This window comes from Mytilus galloprovincialis, chromosome 2 (genome assembly GCF_965363235.1).
Source record: "Mytilus galloprovincialis chromosome 2, xbMytGall1.hap1.1, whole genome shotgun sequence".
In the NCBI taxonomy this organism is placed as follows: Eukaryota; Metazoa; Mollusca; class Bivalvia; order Mytilida; family Mytilidae; genus Mytilus; species Mytilus galloprovincialis.
The window spans coordinates 69,832,652-69,854,643 of NC_134839.1; the positions used below are offsets into that span (position 1 = coordinate 69,832,652).

Genomic DNA, 21,992 nt, shown 5'->3' on the forward strand with positions numbered 1-21,992 from the left:
CTATAATCATGTGTGACTGCACACAATGCAAATGTTTTATGTAATAACAACTGCACCTTGAGTTCACATATATTTTGAATAAAAGTGTTCATTTCATCTATATTCAACGTGGGAGGTTGTTCTGACTGCTGATTTATGAAGACATGAACTACAATTTCCATCAAAACACACTTGGTAAGTAACATGTAAACATAAAGTCTGATGTAAAAAAAAACCACTATAAATTTCTTGGGAGCAGGTGTTTATTCATAAAATTATTTTCAACACCATTCAGAAAAATATAAACCCTTCATTCTCAAAGTTGTGAAAAACTATTATGGTTTTTATAGTTCTTAGAAAATAAAAATAAATTTCTAAAAGAATATTTTACCAAAAAATGAAACTTGGATCAAATTTAATTTTGCTAGCTATAAAACAAGGTTCAATCCACCATATTCTACGCAAGAAAATGCCTGTACCAAGTCAGGAATATGACAGTTGGTATTCCATTTATTTGATGTGTTTGAGGTTTTGGTTTTACCAAGGGACTTTCTATTTTGAATTGTCCTTGGAGTTCGGTATTTTTGTTATTTTACTTTTTAAAGGATCTAATCCTAAATTCTAAGGAAAAAAACACTCCATTCATCAGTCTTAAAAATCATCCTGTTGACAAAGACTTATGCCTTTTTCATTCTAATCTTTTTGAATGTTTCTTTAATCAAAAGGAATGAAATAAACTAATAAGGAAATAATATTGTAACTGATTTTAAACAAAGAAAGAATCAATACAAAATCTTATCAGGCCTGCCAAATCATTTAAGAAATCATTGAATTCTGCCAAACTATTCTAGTTCAATACACATGGAGCAACATAATTGGTAAAAATCTTCAATAAATCTTTCATCAAATTAATCACCATTATGTAATATTGCAGTTTCATGTACTTGGCAAGGGAACATCAAAACTTGTGATGTTTCCAACTTAAAAAAAATTAAATGTATTTACAGTCATTGATTTAGAAAATTTTGAAGCTGGACAAGGCTAAGTGAGGGTCAAGAATAACTTGGAATTGGGTTAAATTACAATATTAGAAGGAACACTAATCACTTTAAGGATGTACATAGGTGAGGTTTTGGAATTCATGTCAAATGTTCAGACTCCTTGGTATTTTTCCATACAATACAATATAAAATATTTTGCCCCATAACACCCATTTATATTTTCATATAAGACTTAATAGCTCATGACAGGTCATTTACCAAAATTTTAGAAGATTCTTGATTTTCTTTCTTTTGATTTGAGACCCAAATAATACCAAAGCAAATATAAAGTAAAAGTCCTGGTCAGCCTTTTCCCGTCATATCTTAAATCTCAAATATCCCAAAAAGGAGCTCCATGACCTATCAATATTTTTAGCTCATTTTGATCCTCAACCAATGCTCTACTGGCTTAAAGTATCAATTTTAGATTCTTGATTTATTTAATTTCACCTAAGTACATCCCGAAGTGATTGGAAATTACTACATTCCTTCATTTCCCATTAAAAGACACATATTGTATGTCTCATTCTTTTCTTATTAGAATTGTAATCTAAATATAGTGCAGGTTAATTTTATCTTTTTTTTCAATCAGTAAATTAATTTTAGCAATACATACTTTCCTTACATGTGAAATACAACAATCATGAATGAATATATACAGGGTACATATCAATCAGACAGCAATCCCAAAACTCAATAAAAGCAGAAAAAACATTCAGATGGCAACATAGTCATATCAATCAACAAGTATCATGCCATATGTCAAGATCTTACTCATCTTACCAGCATGGATAGTCTAGTGGAAGTGTGTTCGCCTTGAGCGTGTGAGGTCATGGATTTGAACCCCAGTTGGGTCAAAAATCAAAGACTCAAAAATTGGTATTTGATGCTTCTCTGCTTAGAACCCGGGTATTGAGGAGTAAGAGAAAAGACTGGTTGTCTCAGTATCAGAATAATGTGTCTGGATAAGGTGACATGTCTTCCTGCAGACTGATACATTGTGAACTAGCAGGTTAAAAATTCAGCTCAGTGTGTCAGTCTATAGTACAAAGCAGGTTAGTATTCATGTCATCTCTCATCCATCATCTTATTAGTCCAGATGTAAGGTGAAAAATATTACAGACTACTGGTACAACAAAATCACCTTCAACTGCAAATTGTTTAATTAAAAAAAAAAAAAAACATAAGTGCCACTGATGATACCGGACTTAAGTCAGGCATAATGCATGTAACAAGTTTAATCAGTTTGTTTATAAATTACCTTGGCCTGGAAATGAATTCCATGTTGAAAAGCTTCATCGTTGTGTAACGGAATTCTGGTGTCGTAACCATCCTCAGACACTAAATCATAAGGTTTCTTAGATAACATCTTCATTTTATTTGTCAGCGTCTTTTGTTATAGGATTGCCATTTTGAGCTCAGTCTTTTCTTTACAGCCTTTTAACTTCATTTCAACTTTAATTAGTGACTTTGTTTCAGACTTGTTGTTCATTGCAGGACATTTTTCTGCTTCCTGAAATAAAGTAATTAAATTCAGATGAATTACAAATTCTACAAAAGATTTTCGTGACAATTTTAAGTCTACATTAATTTTACAGCTTTAAAAAAAGACATACTGTTACTCTACAGAGGTGTGAAATTAAATTAGGTTTTACCAGAAATTGATTGTGTATTTAGTAAATACTTTCTGAAAGCATTTGTAAACCTTTCTACTGGACTACGGAGGAGTTACGCAATAAGAGTAATGATGTAAGGAAGATTTCTGAACAATAGTAAGATAATGAACAGGAACACTTTTACATGTATTCAATTTTAAACTTTACTTGACATATTTACTGAAAAGTGACCCATCTTATTTAATAACTGCATATTGTAAATTTCCCAGAAGTGCATAATATTTTAGTAATAGCAATTTTAATTTGAAAAAATTTGAACTACCATTTTAATTAAAAAAATGAAAATAATAATCATCAAAATCTCTTTTTTCTTTAAAATACATCTATTGTAAAGTATCTTACTGTAAGGAGTAAATTGATAAATCATGTCTTAACATCTATCCCTCAGAACATGTAATAAATCTGGTGTGTTCAATAATTGCAGCTATTATGTTTAAGAATTAATAGTGCTTGCTACTGGTACGAAAACAAGTTATGATATAATTTTACACTATAAATGAATGTAAAAACTAAAATACTATATAATTGTACAACTACTTAATGTTATTAGTTATAAACAATGTCAGTTATTAAACAATAACTTATAATTTCAGGAGCAATTTTTATTTCGAAGGGCATTTAGTGCTTAAATCAAGCAAAAATAGTTTTAGCTTTCATTCCAAAGAAACAAATAAATGCAAAATATGTGATTAAAAACATACACGATACTGTACTAATGAAATATTATAAAACATACACGATACTGTACTAATGAAATATTATAAAACATACACGATACTGTACTAATGAAATATTATAAAACAAACAAGTGAAGTTAGTCTCAAACAATGAGGGATCATTCAACAAGTGAAAGTTAGTCTCAAACAATGAGGGATAACAAACAAGTGAAATTAGTCTCAAACAATGAGGGATAACAAACAAGTGAAATTAGTCTCAAACAATGAGGGATAACAAACAAGTGAAATTAGTCTCAAACAATGAGGGATAACAAACAAGTGAAATTAGTCTCAAACAATGAGGGATAACAAACAAGTGAAGTTAGTCTCAAACAATGAAGGATAACAAACAAGTGAAATTAGTCTCAAACAATGAGGGATCATTCAACAAGTGAAGTTAGTCTCAAACAATGAGGGATCATTCAAACAAGTGAAGTTAGTCTCAAACAATGAGGGATCATTCAAACAAGTGAAGTTAGTCTCAAACAATGAGGGATAACAAACAAGTGAAGTTAGTCTCAAAATGAGGGATAACAAACAAGTGAAGTTAGTCTCAAACAATGAGGGATAACAAACAAGTGAAGTTAGTCTCAAAATGAGGGATAACAAACAAGTGAAGTTAGTCTCAAACAATGAGGGATCATTCAACAAGTGAAGTTAGTCTCAAACAATGAGGGATAACAAACAAGTGAAGTTAGTCTCAAACAATGAGGGATAACAAACAAGTGAAATTAGTCTCAAACAATGAGGGATCATTCAACAAGTGAAGTTAGTCTCAAACAATGAGGGATAACAAACAAGTGAAGTTAGTCTCAAACAATGAGGGATAACAAACAAGTGAAGTTAGTCTCAAACAATGAGGGATAACAAACAAGTGAAATTAGTCTCAAACAATGAGGGATAACAAACAAGTGAAATTAGTCTCAAACAATGAGGGATCATTCAACAAGTGAAGTTAGTCTCAAACAATGAGGGATAACAAACAAGTGAAGTTAGTCTCAAACAATGAAGGATAACAAACAAGTGAAGTTAGTCGCAAACAATGAGGGATCATTCAACAAAGGATAAATATATTATAAAAAATATAGTAAAAGTTGAACTATTTCTCTTTCTGAAAATTTTCTTCAAACTAACAAAACCTTGGGTTACTGTCATAAAACTTTTGAGTACAATTTTCATACACTAATCCAGAAGTCAATCAACAAAAACACTTAATTTGGTGTTAAGAGCACAATTTTGTATTTTAAGAGAACTGACCTAAAGCGGCTATAGGCCTTTTAATATGCAAATAATTAGCATAAATTCATTTACTTTGGCATTTCTGCAAAATTTATACAAATCAATAAAAAGATGAGCTATTGTTCACTAATGATACTCACCCTATAACAAGAAATAGATAGTGATGTATGGGAAAGCCCATCATTCAGTATAACATATTCATATAAAGCTTGAAAAATTTCAGAAAGCTCTGATATGCTCGAGCTGATATGTGGACCCTGATAATAAATCTATGATCTACTAGCATATTTTTTGGAATAATGGATGGACAAACAAGACGTAGCTAGTATAATTCCTCCTTTGAAGCAGAGGTTAAATAATCTTTCCATAATGAAAACAGCATTAGTTGAGTATGCAAACAGTAAACCATAATACAAAATGTGCAAAAACATTTATCAGAAAGAAAGAAAACAAAATTTACCATAATGTAAGTAAAACGATTTAGCAAACATTAATAACTAATGTATCTCATCAAAACCACTTCTTCATATTCAGGATTAAACATCTGAGTAATGCAAAATCAATGTCCATGGGACACAGATGCCCTCCCTATTAAACATGGGAGAGTCAACGTACTAATCAAAGTCATTGACATTTAGTGTTCTTTGAAACTTAATAACATTAGTTTCTGTTTGTTGTTGTTAGATTGCTTGCCTTTTCAGTGCTCTCAATGTTCAATAACAAACAGTCATGGGGGATGTTTTGTTCTGACATTCCACCAAAAAATTCCAAAAGGTGTCGGATTAACAAGAATAGTGTATAAAGTTCATAATAATTGGTAAAGGTAATTAAAAGTTTGAATGCATAAACAGCAAATTCATCTACAGTTTCCACAAAAAAAGTCCTAAAAAATTGTCATCGAAGGGCAGTTACCTCAAAAGACTGACCACATAAGCCATATGACTCATGTTTTAGCTTGCTAATCACTTTTGTAATTAACAGTTTCATTTTATTTATTATATTTTTTATGTGTTATGAAACAGCAGGAATTGCAAAAAACTATTTTCATATCAAGAGGAATGAAGACACACTGCCAGCTATCAGTTGTCTAAAAAATTGACAACTTTGCACAGATAACTTTTGAACCAAAGCTCATGAATCCAATAAAATTCAAAACATTTGGAATTTTAAATTCAGTTAAATGACAAAAACTAATCTATACAATAAAAACATCATGATCAAACAAAACAGCTGGATACATCAAGTATGAAACAATGAAAAATGTCTGTTGCAGTATATATAGAACAAATTGTATAATTGATGATGATGTATCAAAGGATAAGAATGTAATGGAATTTTCTGTGAAATGGAATTATTCATTTATTTTCTGTGAAATTAAGATAAGATTTATTGGTAGAGAAAATTCTATCAAACATTAATAGAATTCATTTCTCAACAACATTATGACATATAAAGATTGCATTTACATTTTGTTTCTCTTTTTTCTTTTTGTCAGACTTTGCTCATTTGCATTATAAGAATTCAGTCTCATTTATATGTCAAATTTAAAATAAGAAATCTCCTATTTCATTGTTGACTGAAATACCATATTTTCATGATTAATCTGTTGCCAAAAAAAAAGACAATAATGTTTTAGCAACTCTATTTGAATATTTTGTTTATATTTTGTATAGAAAAAAGAAAAGTTTTAAAACATGTTATATAGCCCTAGTTGTTTTGATTATATGTCCTCTTGTAAGTATTTTCTCTGGCCAGAATCAGAATTTCTGATGGGTGTCAAATACACCAATAAATGGAATCCATTTATTGTGCAACATTAACTGTATATTTTTGTACCTATATAATACATGCAACATGTTCTATAACTAACCTATCAACGTTAGATTGAACCAGTACATTACGTTTGCGCGCATTACCATTACATTTGAGCGCAGCTTTTGATTACAATTGTGCATATTTTTGACAGGTAAACTCAGGTAAAATACAGGTAATAATATTTATTTATTTATAATTTGTTCAATTATTTACAAGTATAAGTACTCATTCAGTTAGTCTCAGTCCCCTGCTCACCAACGATGAGGTGGAAGTGGGATTTCGAGCAAGATATAAAGTTCATTTTATTATGCACAAGCACTAATTCCTAGAAATATATACAGATGAAAATGTTAAAATGTTAAAACATAGCTAATATTTAAGGTAAATGTATTGATAAATTCATTACTTTACATGTCGGTACGTGCCGAAACTCCATGTTTGTACCTTGGTGTAACTTTACAAACTAAGTAACTTTAATTATTTACTAATTTTAAAAACGAACACTTTTCAAAATGAAGTTACATGTATGCATTAAGCTATACTACAGAGTTTATAATGATCACAGTGTCACTTTATAATTGGTTTTAGAATTCAATATGAACAATATATAATTTGAATTAAGAAATGTTTTCAAAATTAATAATTGATAGTCATATTTATTATGAAAATAAAAAAAATTATATATAGTCAATTACAATTTGATTTAATTTTTATTTATATTTTTACCTGAGTTTATCTGTATAATGAATGTGCACAAATGTAATCGAAAACTGCGTGCAAACGTAAAACATTTTAATCCCCAAATGCCCGCAAAAGTAGTGCACCCGATTGAACTGACCCCTCATCAAAATTCCAGATACTCACCAATAAATAAATTGAATTTTACAAAAATTTGAAAGAACAGTTTTTTGAAAGGAAAGATGTTTGTTAGAGGGAACTTATCATTGTTGTAAAAGATCACAAATTCTGTCTGGCATTTTCAAATTCAGCCAGGTGGTAGACTGCCAGTCCCGACAAGCTCTTATGAAGGAGGATAAATCATTTAAAGAAAATATATTGAGTGGTCATAAGTAAAAATTAATAAATTTATCAAATTGGCACATTTGCATGATTGTTTATTGAATTGGTGAAAATGAAACCAATAGTTTTTTTCAAATGAAATAGAGCAGAGGTAGCACTGGCACTAATAAATTCCTTTTTGGTGCAAATAGATATCAGCTTCTCTCTCAGTATATTGTTGATGGTTTCTTGAAACAAAGTTATTGACAAAAAAAGGTCAGCAAGCATTTCAAAGCAGATTTTGTAGCTAGGAAAACTTGTGAAATGTTTTAAAACAAGAAATATCAGATTTTATCAGTTTTTCCAGCATCTCTAGATTATAAACTATCTTGTCATATGCATTCTGTATAGTTTGAATGTCAATTCCCATTTTCTATCTCATTATTAAAATCTATACAAAAATTTTACATTATTTGATTGCTTGTAAATCCCTTTTTTTTATTTTTACTCTTCATTCTTATTTCTAGTATGAATAGTAAGATAAGAGATCTGATCAGAGTGAAGTAGCATTAAGTTTGTGGTATAAAAATAGAACATGGTATTTTCAGTGTAAACAACGCAAAAATCCAAATCACGAACCAACCAAGCGCCTGTAATGTAAACATTCCCAGAGGCACAGTTCACACTATCAAATACTAGTTAGATTACTTAATTGTCAATGACATGATAATTGGGTTAGAGGTATCTGTTATTTAACTACAATGTATTGATTTTTGAAGCATGAAAGAAAGCAAATATAACATGGCACATTAAAATTAAAGGTGGCAGACGAAAATTCAAACATGCAGCTGACACTCTACAATAGACCATGGTGCTCCCTACAAATCTTTGAACGTCTCAAGACTATTTCAAGCTTTCATATACATAGCATATCTTTTTATTGATTTTTTTTATTATTACTAGTACCATTAACTGAATAGAAATTTACTGTTAAAAAGTTTTAAATAATTTACAATGTAATGAATGTAGGAGGGGTTATTCTTTCTTTGATTCTAGATAAATAGAAAAATCTAAACAATGTTGTTTATTAAAATTGAGAATGGAAATGGGGAATATTATGCTATTTTGGTATTTATAACACTTTTGATCACTTTTACATTAATCTAAATTATGTTACTTTTGGTTGGTTTTTTTTTTAACCTTTTTCATCAATCTTAATAATGCTATTAATCTAAATTATCCCAAAATAATGGTTAAGAAGCACTTAAAGTCAGATCTTTATACTAATTGTATATAGTGAACCAACCCTAGCAGGCTCCCTTGATATTCTTGCTTATAAAGTCAGTAACAAAAACAAAAATGTCATTACTCTGTATGTATTCACAGTTGTCTTTGAAAAAGTAAGGAAACAATCAACATTGAAGACAACAACACAATAGAATTATTATTTTGATAGATTTCAATGTTACCAAACTTTTACAAGTCTATTAATGTTGTCTTTCTGTTAATTTTCTGTGTTTGAGTTGCCATTGTATGTATGTATGTACGAAGATCCCTCCGTGAACGGAGCACCCCTCGATTTCATTTTCTCAAGTCTATTATTATAGGATTTAGTTAGTGAATTCATCAGACATTTATGGAAAAAATACTAGAAACATTTAATCTCCATTATTTACAAACTTTCACTCCAATGTCATAAACTCAAAGCAACATGGATCTGTGCTGTTATGATGTACAACACTTATTTAAAAACAAGGAAATAAATTAACCAAGACATGTAATAAACTGCATTCTATATGCATTGTGTAAAATAAACTACACATGTCAGTGATCATAATACTGTCAAAAACAATAAGAATTACTCTGTATTTACAATTTGCAGTAAAACTTTTGTGTACCTGCCAAAATTTAATGCAAATTGCTCACTAATTAGTGTAACATATGTAACACTACACTTAAAAACACACAAAATTACACCATTAAAAAGTGGTTTACCAGTACATCTGTTCAGGTGGGTGACTGCCAAGTCACACGTTTTCACATCTAATTTGTTTTTTCCTGCATCATCAAGCTTAATCTTGTTTGTGGTAAACTCAAACGGTATCTAAAAAAACAAAAAATAACATAATCAAGTTTTTAACTGAATGAACTTCACTAAATGGCAAAACCTTTCATCTATTTTCATCTCCTGAAATTTTAACATTTGTAAATATTTTTTCTGTATTATAGACTCAGAAGACATATCATTTCTAGGTATTTGGTCAACGTAAATGTCAAAATATGTCGTATTCCCATGAACATTTAAAGCAAATTATAAATATCAACAAAAGTAAAGACAAATTAATTACAAGCAAATAATGTGCAACTGAATTATAAACTTACTGTCAATGAAAATATTCCATTTCTATACTTTTCATTCACAGACGATTTTAGTAGCAGCAAGATGTTTTGAAATATTACAAAAAGTAATGATTATATTCCAATTCTTTTGTATATGAAAACTTTTGATGTGGTAAATCGTAATAGCACATCAAACACGAAATTTACTTCACTGCAGGAGAGATGCGTTTGATATATGCATTATCACTCTCTCTCATACAACTTGAAAAAAAAGGCTGTGGAAAAGAGTTTTACGATCCATATCATCAACTGCCTGAAAATCAAAGTCACAACCTGAAGTCAATTTAGAAACAAGTGTGTATTACAAAAAACTGTAAAACTGCCAATAGTGGTCTGTACTGATCTGTACTGGAGTAATCAAAGATCTTATGAAAACACAAATCCTATGGTACTATACACTGCTTGCATTCAATTATTGACTTTGTTAACAAGATTCCATTTGCCAATCAAATTTCTGTCATGGAATGTTGGTACTGGTCACTTAATTGTTTTTTGTTTTGTTTATTCGCCAATAAGCTTGCTATGAAATAAAACAACATTGTGTAATTTGTTTGGTTTAAAGATCTTTAAATGTAAGAAATTCATTATATTTGCCTCCAATACACAATATTGTATTATATTTGGAAATACTAAAAAAAACCTATAAAGAATCTATGCAATATGTTGAGTTATCATTGTACTAATAATTCTATTTTTTTATGAGAAATGTGTCAAATTGTAGCTGATAATTTCATCAAAATTCATTTATATGGTAGCAACATAACAATAACAGACAGTAAAATAAACGGGCGCATTTCATTTGCGCCAATTTTTAAAAAATCAAACCTTTCATTTGCGCCCACAAGGTTATATATCATTTGCGCCAAAAAAAAACCCTTCATTTGCGCCATTTTACAGGTATGACAGGTAATATAACGGAAAAGTTAAATATTATTTACGATTTATTTTGTTTTTTGTTTGTACATAACTCCCCCTGGATATATGTGTGAGTTCATACTCATTTCTAATACAAAACTGAGAGTCACTAAGGTTATAATTATATATATAGTGTTCACATGACCAGTCCAGTGTGAGGTGTCAATGTAATGTTATTTTGCGAATGTTGCCAGGATCGAAAAATCGATTGCTGTAGATTTCACCTTGGCCAAAATTGGTGGCGGAAAATTCAAGATCTTGGATTAAGTACCGAGTATAAGGAAAAGACCTGCGAAATTGGTAAATGGTTATCATCATTTTTTGGGTTACCATATCTATCGCCTGATCAAATTGAAGACTGCTTCGTAGATGATATTATGACTGAATCTCCAACTGATAGCAGATGCATAAAATTTGCTGATTATGTTTTGGAAACTTATATAAGCCCGGAATCTAGATATCCACCGTCATTTTGGGCTGCTACACCCACTGCTAATTTTAAACGAACCAACAATGGACCGGAGTCATTCCATGCACATTTTAATGAACAATTTTATTCAAAACATCCAAACATGTTTATTTATGTTGACGTTGTAAAGAAGATTCAGGCTACAACATACATCAAAATCCGATCTATGGACACACCGGCTGCAGTTCGACGATGGGAGAAAGAGAAAACTGACTATCTTATGGAGAAACATGGCATGTACCTAAGAGGGGAAATTTCAGCATGACTTGTATGATTTTATCGAGGTTTTAGCATAACTTGTATGATGTTTTATACTGTTATCGAGGTTTTAGCATAACTTGTATGATGTTTTATACTCTTATTACATGTATTTCTGAGGAGTATGTTTCTTCATTATTAAAAGACTTTTTGAAAATTTTTATGTTTTATACTATTATTACCTGTATTTACCTGTATTTACCTGTACTCACCTGTAATATTGGCGCAAATGAAAGATTTAGTTTTTGGCGCAAATGAAATATGGTTTGTGGCGCAAATGAAAGATTTTTTTGGCGCAAATGAAATGCCAATTGGCGCAAATGAAAAGCACCGAAATAAACTGTGAAGCTTAATATAATTATTCTATTGTGTAAAAAAAGAGCCCCAATCCCCATGGGCCCTATATTCCACTTAGAATGAAGAGGACTAAGTCAAGTTAAAGTCCTCAATTGGGATTTGACACTAAAGGGTTTCAAACAGGTTTATTTTGTGGGTCTTACTTACCAAATTGTTTATCATGCAATTTCAAGAAATATCCTTGTCCTAAGTACTAGTGCTAATGGGAACCCACCAATTTTAATTTATATTTACATTTTTGAAATCAAAATTATAAAATTTTAATTAATCATGAGAATTTCAAGAAATTCAATTCAAAGTATTTTCCTTAATAGATGATTACTTACAGGGTTATACATTCCAAAATTATATGATTTTTGTAACATAAATAGAATTTTAACTGTGACATCATATTTTTCCTCAATTTTCATTTTTTTCATTATTTTAGTGATTAAATCATTGGTTTAATTACTGCAATAAAAGGTAAAATGTGATTCCTATTGATATTTCTACATACTAGTAATTTTTTTTCAGTTTTGAAAAGGTATAGCTTTTATTTTCATAAAAAATACTCCTCGTTATAATCAAATTCAATTTTCTTTTCACTCAATTATGAGTAAAAAAATAAGCTCTTCTGAGATATCTTGAAACCATGAGGTAATAAATTATCAATGTTGTTAGTGAGTTTTGCTTCTCCTGGCCATGGATGATTGAAAACTTGTTCATTAATTAAAGTAATTCAATTAATGTAGTAGTTATGTAAAATTCCAGGATAAAAGACAACTGTTGCAAAAGACCATATGACAGTCATGCAACAACCAATTATTGAAATTTACTGCATATTGGTGCATTATTTTATTAGTTTTTCACAGTTGTATTGGGTGTATGAGTCAGCATCTGAGCAATGCTTCATACAGCTGACAATGGTCAAAATCACAATCAAAAATGGTAATTCTCCTATCCCTTGATGAGATCTGGTGTAAAACCACATTCATCTTGTAAAATAAATGAGAAGATTAAAGAAATTGGTGATTTCAGGTCTATGGTCTCCTGGCCACAATTCTCCATGGAAAATTAATAGCTTTAATTTTGTGAATAAAATGGTGAAAGATAGCATCGCATGAAAGAAAATCTCTGAAGATAACCATATTAGATGAATAACATTGAATGAGCTCATCTTCTTTAGGAATTCACAGAAATTAAAAACACACTAGATACATCTTTGTCTTCTTTTTGTAAAAGAGTACTTATTTAGAAAATCTCTTAGCAAACACATATTACATTAAAAAAAAGTTTTTCAACAATCACCTTTATGTACATGTCTAGCGGTAGTGTAGAATTAAATTTTGTATTTCATATTACAATATAGTACTGCTTTGATAACCTCAACTATTGTTTGTTTCTCTGTAAACTTGTATTTAGTTTTTAGAATAAAGGATCTATCTAGAAAATCCCTGTTGTAGCAAAAACATATAACATTAAAAAAAATGTTTTTTCGTCCGAGCAATCACCTTTATGTACATGTCTAATTCCATTTTAAAACTCTTGGTCTTAGCACTAATTCTCTATGGACAGGCTGATTTCTATAATCAATCAACTTTGCTAATTATTGAACCTGACACCCTTCAAACAATATGATAAACCTGCATGAACATCAATTGTGTTTGCTGTACTTAAAACCAACAATAAACAATAACCAATGATAGCACTTGTGCAGACTTGTCAATCAACTACATAACTCAATTTTTCTGTCAGGAACCTGGGAATTCCTATGGACATAAGATTACTCATTGATAGACAGAATATATTCCATAGGGATGAAATAGTCAAAACCTTTTGTAAAAACTGAGAAAATAGAGGCTCTGTTGATCACACAAAAAAGCACTTAGCAGCCATGTCTTAAATGTTCAAGAATATTCATATTTTTAACAAAACTGCAGACATTTCCCTTCTTGAGGGGGGAACCCACCACTTTCATTAAAAAAAATTTGGCCCTTTACTTTTAATAAAATTTTGACAAACTGTTTACCATGACAAAAAATATTTCAAAAAATTTGAACCACAGAGTTATTATTTCACTGGATATATAGCAGTTTGACAAACAGCATTATATCATTTTGAAACTTAATATTTCTTCACTAATAATGTGTGATTAAGACCTTCATCTGATTTTTAAAGAGTTAATTTCCTTAGGTGTTATGTACCCCCTTAATGATCCTTAATAACAATATTTGATCACATAGTGCTAATAAAACAGTTTTTGTTTTTAAAAGATCATGCTCAGAGCCAACATATCAAATTTGCAATCAATATAAACAAAGAGCAAGTGTGTATCCAGTCATTTAAAAAAAAAGGGGGGGGGTTCCAACTACATGTACATGTCCACATTCAAATGCATTGAACGTCCCAAAAAAAGGGGGATGGGGTTCCAATGAAAAGAACATTTTTCAAGTTGATATGAACCAACATCATTGTTAAACAGACCACCAAAATGTTAAGTTTGAAGGAAAAACGTTATGGCTGTGAACATCTATAAACTGGTGAAAAAAATGCAAAAAATCAACATTTAAATTTTTGGCGTACACTAAAGCTTGCAGTCTAAAAGACTGTTCCAGGTCCATTTACTCATTTTCAACACATTTAATAGTTACATTCCAAACCCTCTTGGTAACAGCTGGGACTTATATTTTGTCCATTCCATCAAACAATCCTTTCTTAATTAAATCCAAGAGTTTGTTTTCTTATTGATGCCTGTATAAACATTGAGTTTATTTTCTTTCTTTGATACAAAATTACATATCAAGTCCACAATTTTGCTTTGGACAATCTATTTTTACAGAATTAGGGCCTTTGTACATGTATTTAAAATTTCATAAATTTGCACTTAAGTCCCAGTTTTTTTTAATTTTGACTCAGAGAAGTGCTGATATTCAGATCGTCAATGTATATTCTTTTATAGACTTGTTTCTGTTTCATTCGACATGACCTGCTTTTCATAGAAATAAGTAGTCCTTTCTTCATTTTTAAGGCAGGAACATTTGTGATGTTCTAAAATATCTAGTACAGTGCAAACATGCCAAATAAAATACATATTTCAAGCAAATTGCCCATTTTACTGCATGTTTCAGATTCAAAGTTAGCAAACCCAACTGAGAATCTAGGTGATAAGTGTCTGCCGATGTTGTTTTTCTTGATGCTAAACCAGCTGTTTTAATCTGGTTTTAATATCAAACTCCACCTTGTTTTATCTCAAGGATTATTTTTATACTCACTGTTGGTCTCTGAAGAGACCTATTCTTCTGTTAATATCATCAAAATTAAAACACATTTATCAAATTTCCTAACATTTGTGAGTCATTTGTTTAATTAATGCAATATCTCAGCATTTTGTAGTTCCTTAACAATTTTTTTCCATAGCAAGGGATTTCTAATTGGACAATGTTATTGGTAGATTTCAAGCACTGATAATAAATTGATTGACTAAGGGGGAAAATCTATGTTTCCGTTAGGGATTTCTATCAGTTTAATCAACTGAACTTTAATTGCTATTGCAACTACCTATTTTTATCCCCACCTACAATAGTAGAGGGCATTCTGTTTTCTGGTCTGTGCTGCCGTTCGTTTGTCTGTCCGTGCGTCCGTTTGCTTAAGGTTAAAGTTTTTGGTCAAGGTAGTTTTTGAAGAAGTTGAAGTCCAATCAACTTGAAACTTAGTACACATGTTCCCCATGATATGATCTTTCTAATTTTAATGCCAAATTATAGTTTTGACCCCAATTTCATGGTCCACTAAACATAAAAAATGATAGTGCAAAGTTCAGGTTAATGTTTTTGGTCAAGGTAGTTTTTGATGAAGTTAAAGTTACATCAACTTGAAACATAGTACACCTGTTCCCTATGGTATGATCTTTCTAATTTTTATTCCAAATTAAAGTTTTGACCCCAATTTCACGGTCCACTGAACATAGAAAATGATAGTGCAAGTAGGGGATTCGTGTACTATGGACACATTTTTGTTTTTTTTATAGTGCAGCAACAAGCCGAGGTTACAAGTCAATTGCCATTTGACATAATCTACCCTTATTATTGAAATTATTTATCAATTAGATGTATGATCATAGCCTTGCATAAGAAATTAAAATCAATTGTGGGTATTTGTTACAGGAAACTAATTATTCAGAGTACTTGCAAAAGAACATCAGTAGAACTTAAATTTTAACATATCAAGATATACTACACACAGTCTGTCATTATAAAATCAGAGAGTTTGCAGGTCATTTTATGCTTGTGCAAAACAATTAAATTTATGTAATAATTAAAATTAATTTATGTAATTTCATTGGTTGATTATACATTGATTAAGAAGTTATTCAACAATCATGTTTTGCAAAAGTTTTTGATCATTTTAGCCAGAATGCAAAATCAAATGTAAATGAATATTATATGAGACAGTTAAAATCAACCTAAACTCAGTCATTGCAATAAAACTTAAGCAATTAATTGTTTTTGTCACAAATAAACAAACAAAAACCAGATTTATGCTGTAATTTTATAATTAAGATTAATTGATGCATCTAATTGCATTTTGTGTATTGAGGTTAAATTGCAAATCAATATTGTAATTTGTTTATGCTTAATCAAACATTGCTTGACACATCTTTTTTATGTGAGCAATATTGCCTCTGATTATATTTTCTCAGTTTTCTACATAGCTTCACACTAAATCTCAGGATTATCTGGATGGAATTAAAAAGTATTAAATATATATTAAGCATGCCTGTTTAGGAAAAAGTTTTGTACTGTACAATTGGCTGATGTTATATTAATGTGAAAATTAAAATTTTACTAGAAAATCTAGTTTGCAATGATGCAAACTGATTTTTTTACTTGCCAAGATGATTCAATGACATATCAAAGTAATAAGCTCCTTGCCACCAAGGAAATTTAATCTTTTCTTGACTGGTATTTTTTCCCCCATATCCCTTCCTGAGCATAATATATCTGTTCAAAATAAAAGTACTGGATATCATTTATCATATAAATTTTCATGAATTACTGTAAAAACATTATTTGTTTACACAACAAGATATTGAAAACAAACTATATCCCACTCATTATCAGACATTGATTATAAATTCCATTCTCAGTGGGTATGATAAAAAATAAATAAAAACAAGATGATTAATTGATAAATTGATTTATCATATTTTGAAGCAGTTTCTGAAAAATAGTTTTAAACAGGATTAAAGTAAGTACATTTGTACAACTAGAGTGCACAAGCTAAATTGTCTTGCCTGCTTTACTGACCATTGATTTTATGTTGAAAGTCTTAAAGATAAGGTTTTAACTACAGGTAAACTCTGTCTGATGAACATGTAGACATGTGACGACGGTGACCTATAGTTGTTAATGTCTGTGTCATGTTGGTCTCTCGTGGACAGTTGTCTCATTGGCAATCATACCACATCTTCTTTTTTACATTACAAGGATCCCATATACCAAATATTTTAATCCTATTACTCATTATAGGTTTGAAGTTTAAACAACTTTTTTTTTTTTCTGGACATATGACAGATTGAAACTTTGTAACATAAGTTATCTGCAAACAAGGTATAAGGCATCCAGGTCTTCTTTCTTCCGAAATATAAAGCTTTTTACAAATATTTTACATTGACGCCAGGAGATAGTGATCCCTGTCTGGGATACTGAGACTTTTGTCGCACGGGAGACAATAATCAAGATTGAAACAAGAGTGCACAAAAGGAATTGTCAGGATTGATTAACTGAATATGTCAACAGTCTTCTAGACAAAGGTTTTGCTACATGTGCCAAATAAAAACCATCTGATGATCAGGTGGTTTTTGTCGAGCCTGCGACTTTTGTCGCAGAAAGCTCGACATAGGAATAGTGATCCGGCAAATCACTAAAGGAAGAATGAAAGGATAGTAACAAACTCTGCATGCAATTTAGATGCCTTTTGCCAATACAACATATAAAATACAGCACAAAATTTCAATTGCAACTTTTTCTTAATCCAATTTTTGGTTAAAAGACATGATATAGTTATTCATGTTATAAAAACAACTTCTTGTATGAAAACAACACATGATTATAAGGTAATAATCAGCTTTCCTCATTTAATAAATCAAGATATATAATTCTAACAAATAATTGTTTGTTTACTTCGTGCAAATGCAAATGGTTACAGAGTGTATACAAATTTTTTTATTGTACATTTTGTAATTTCAAAAATGATACTGTAGTCTAAGAGTAATTAGAAATCAACAGCTTCATTTGGTAAATGTCAGATGTAAAACTGACATTTCTCATGAAATGGTATATCTTTCTTCACACTGGACAAATTACACAGAAGTTTTACATATCAATAACATGATATTAGATAATAAAGATATTTTTTTTGATATTGACTATTATGTAAATTAAAGAATCTAATGCTGTGTTTTTGAAAACTAATAATACAGGAAACCAGTTGAAAATCTTATTTTAAGCAAAAAGCCCTTCTGACATTCATGCAAAATGTAGGGCATTTGCACTAACTTTCAATGAAGTTTAAAAAAAGAACCAACAGCAGTCATTCTATAATGAACAAAGGTAATTGTGCAAAAGCCAGAGAAAATGTATTAACTTTTGACCTTTACAATCTACATGCTGTTACTTTTATGATAAAGATAACCATATACTTATCTAGAAAAAGTTTAATTTTGTATTTTTCTTTGTTTCTTTCAAGGTTGTTCATTTAATTATCAATTGTCTAAATTTTTGTTTAAAGTGTTATTTCCCTTGATTAAAGAAAATGTTACTTGTTATTCCATATAGACACAACTTAGTAGGTTTTCTATACGAATGGGATTTGGAATAAATAAGCACATTCACCTGCAGAAAAAAGTATATTCACCTTGCAATACTTAGATTACGGAATAAAAGAATACTGCCTTTTATTTTGGTAAATATGTGATTTGATTTCTGAAAAAAACAGATATGCACTCCGCTGTTGGCCTCAGTAAATATCAGTTATTCAAAAGCTGAAAACCACATATTTACCTTGTCAAAAAACATTAATTGTATATCATTGAAATTTCGTATTTCTTTTTCATTTGGAATATTCAATATCCAATGGTTTCAGTCAAAAAAAAGATTTTCACAAAATGCATCATGAGTGATGTATATATGTGACATAAAAAAAAATAATGGTTTATTTCTTACATGTCTTAACGCTGAATTTTAAAATAATTTGTTAAATTTTTTAACAGTTTCTGAAAAATTAGAAATATAAACCACATTCTTACTTTCTAATATTTTTTTCAATGAGCTAAAAGATGAAGAATATATTTATGATAAATGGAGCAGATATACATTTTTTTAAATAATACTTTCAAATATAATACATTTCATGCATTTAGAGCAAAATATACTTTAGATTAACTTAAACAGTTTAAAGTTTAAAAAAATACACATTTACATGGCTGTTTATTGAGGTTACTCCCTTATTATAACTGCCATGTAGGCCAACTGATTTGAAAACATTTTGTTCAAGTAGTTCTGACTTGTATTCACAAAATTTTAGGAACACTGCATGATTACTGGACAGGTAAACTAGCAACCCCTATTGGAATTGTTTCCCCAATTTTCTTTTTCAGGAAGAAAATTCAAACAAAAGAGTCTGTGTAGTTTAGCAGGTGTTGATGATATTTCAAAACCAAAGCATCTGATTAAGCAAGAATCTAGTTCAAATTAACCTTCAAATGAATTTCAAAAATTTATAACTGGCTCATCTATCCGACAGGTGCATAATACTGATTGATTTATAATAGCATCGTAGAAACCATGTAAAACTAGTAAATTGGTGTAAAATATAGTTTCATGTCATACTAATTAGAATTAATTCTTACCTCAATAATTTTTCAAACTTGTAAGTCCAAGATAAATATTCAGTTCATACAGAAATTAGCATAATTCCTCAAAACCTGAAAATTATCAAAAGTTAGATAAGAAAAAATTGTGTATCCTGAGATATAGATAATACAGCTTTCCTCCCAAAGATTATTGATTAACATCTGTACTTGATGTATATTTTGGTTGTGAAATGTTTCTATTTGTTACAATTCCATTTCATTATATAGGTTAATTCCCAAGCAATTATCTACACATAAATGGCATAATGCTATAACATAAAGTATTTTAAAGACTTTGAATTTTAATTTCCAGTAAGAACAAAATGTGCTAAGTTGAACTAATATTTTGACTCTTTCTGTGAGAAACCTCATTTAACTGAAATTAATACCCTTACAACATGCACATATGTCTTAAGAATATTGTCAACAATAACATGATTTCAGAGGAACATAGAAACATGAGTCAACTAAAAAGTTGTCCTATGCTTGACAAATGTGGGTTAAAAGCTTAATAGAGCTTATTATCCTTATGGTATGTGCTTTTTTTGTAAACTATGCCACCTCAATTAGTATCTGAGATCTGATTTTCCGATACATAAAACTGAGACATTAAAAAAATTATCAGTGTTGAAATTTTAAAACTGAGCCAAAGCACGCTGCTCAATCATGAATTTCGGGTCACATGGCTTCATCTTATGGAATTCAGTCTTGGATGCATCTTAACAATTAATTTTGAAAACACAAAATGAAATACACCACAACCCTTATGTAAAGGGGAAAGCTATCTGTTTACGTCCATGGAAATCTTAAATCAAAACTATTGACACTGTAAAATATTTGTATTTCAGAAGGGACCATACCATAACAACTTAACATTATCCAATATTCAATGAAAAAAACAAAAGGTAAAGATAAAACTTGCCAGACTGACATGTACATGTACACCTTACAATCATTCCATACACTAAATACATCTGATCTATTTGCTTATGGTTTCTAAGAAAGGACCAAACAGCACTGTCACAGCAGCCACATAGTTATTCCTATGTCACCCATTCTGCAACACTTCATATCTATATTGATCACTGATAAATAAATTGGATTTCAATATTTTTGCCTTGGATCTTTAAAAATACATGCCTTTTATACAGATTTTAAAAAACAACTCACCATGTCTTTTGTTTACTTTTTCTCTCTGTATCATCCCATACACATAAAGTTTATAAATTCTACAATCTTATCAATCTAAAAAACAAAAATTTACCAAAAATTATGTGTTATTTTCCAATATAGGTATATGAATTTCAAATTCTACATATGTCTATCTGATTCAGTAATATATATGATAATCATGATAATGTAAATCAATTTGATTAACTTACTAACAAAGAAATATTCAGTAATTGGTAACATGTCAATAACAGAGGTGACTGCCTTTGGATATAAATTTCTAATAATTACATAGATACTGATAAGATGTGATACAAATGTTATACAATGATCATGACAGTCTAATTAAATGTGCTGTAACATTAACATTGGTGATAACATTTCGATTTTCGAATAAAAAAATAGGTATTAAAAATTGAATAATTGGGGTTCTTTGATATGCCGAATCTAACTGTGTATGTAGATTCTTCATTTTTGGTCCCGTTTTCAAATTGGTCTACATTAAGGTCCAAAGGGTCCAAAATTAAACTTACAATAATGTACATGTGGTCATTGGGATATGACATGAATAGTTTACATAAAAAGTTTAATTCAATTAGAAAAAATTAAATTCTAATAAAATTCCTATCATAAAATATGACTTTATGTCATAATGTCTACATTTCAAAGAATAAAACCAACAGCCTTAATGAACTCACAACAATTATGGCAGACAGCAATTAATGAAAATCACTGGATTACAAGCTACTGGCCAGGAACATTTAGAATGTAGCAAGATTAAAATGTTTTGGGTGCTTGTCACCCGCCTCACCAGTAACATGTCCATATGTTTTCTTTATATTCTTTGAATCAAATATTCCAGATACTGGTTAGTGGGATAATCATAATATAGCATTTACAGCTCACGATTATTGCATGGAGGCAAAAGGGGAATAATTATATTTTAGATTTTTGTTTCAAGCCAATGACAAACTCCAGATTGCCATACTTTCTGAGCACCAGTTGATTATGAATTATGTATTTTAAGTACAGACATATGATATATTTTGACATGGTGAAAAAAATTGT

At 29.9% G+C, this 21,992-nt stretch overlaps 1 protein-coding gene across 3 annotated transcripts in view; it reads right to left on the minus strand.

The window, feature by feature from the left end:
• The window catches only part of LOC143064274 (carboxyl-terminal PDZ ligand of neuronal nitric oxide synthase protein-like), a 93,170-nt gene that overhangs the window by 64,947 nt on the left and 6,231 nt on the right, over positions 1 to 21,992 (minus strand). For 2 of the 3 annotated variants that reach the window (XR_012975211.1, XM_076237009.1), the window contains exons 2-5: positions 20,925 to 20,999; positions 19,752 to 19,826; positions 9,460 to 9,568; positions 2,281 to 2,532 (exon numbers count right to left, since the gene is read on the minus strand). Coding sequence is in view for 2 of the 3 variants with exons in the window: in XM_076237009.1 (XP_076093124.1) it covers positions 2,281 to 2,394 (114 nt within the window). In the remaining variant the exon portion in view is untranslated. Of the gene's footprint in view, positions 1 to 2,280; positions 2,533 to 9,459; positions 9,569 to 9,846; positions 10,210 to 19,751; positions 19,827 to 20,924; positions 21,000 to 21,992 lie in introns of those variants that run through there. The other variant, XM_076237010.1, reaches the window with a different exon arrangement.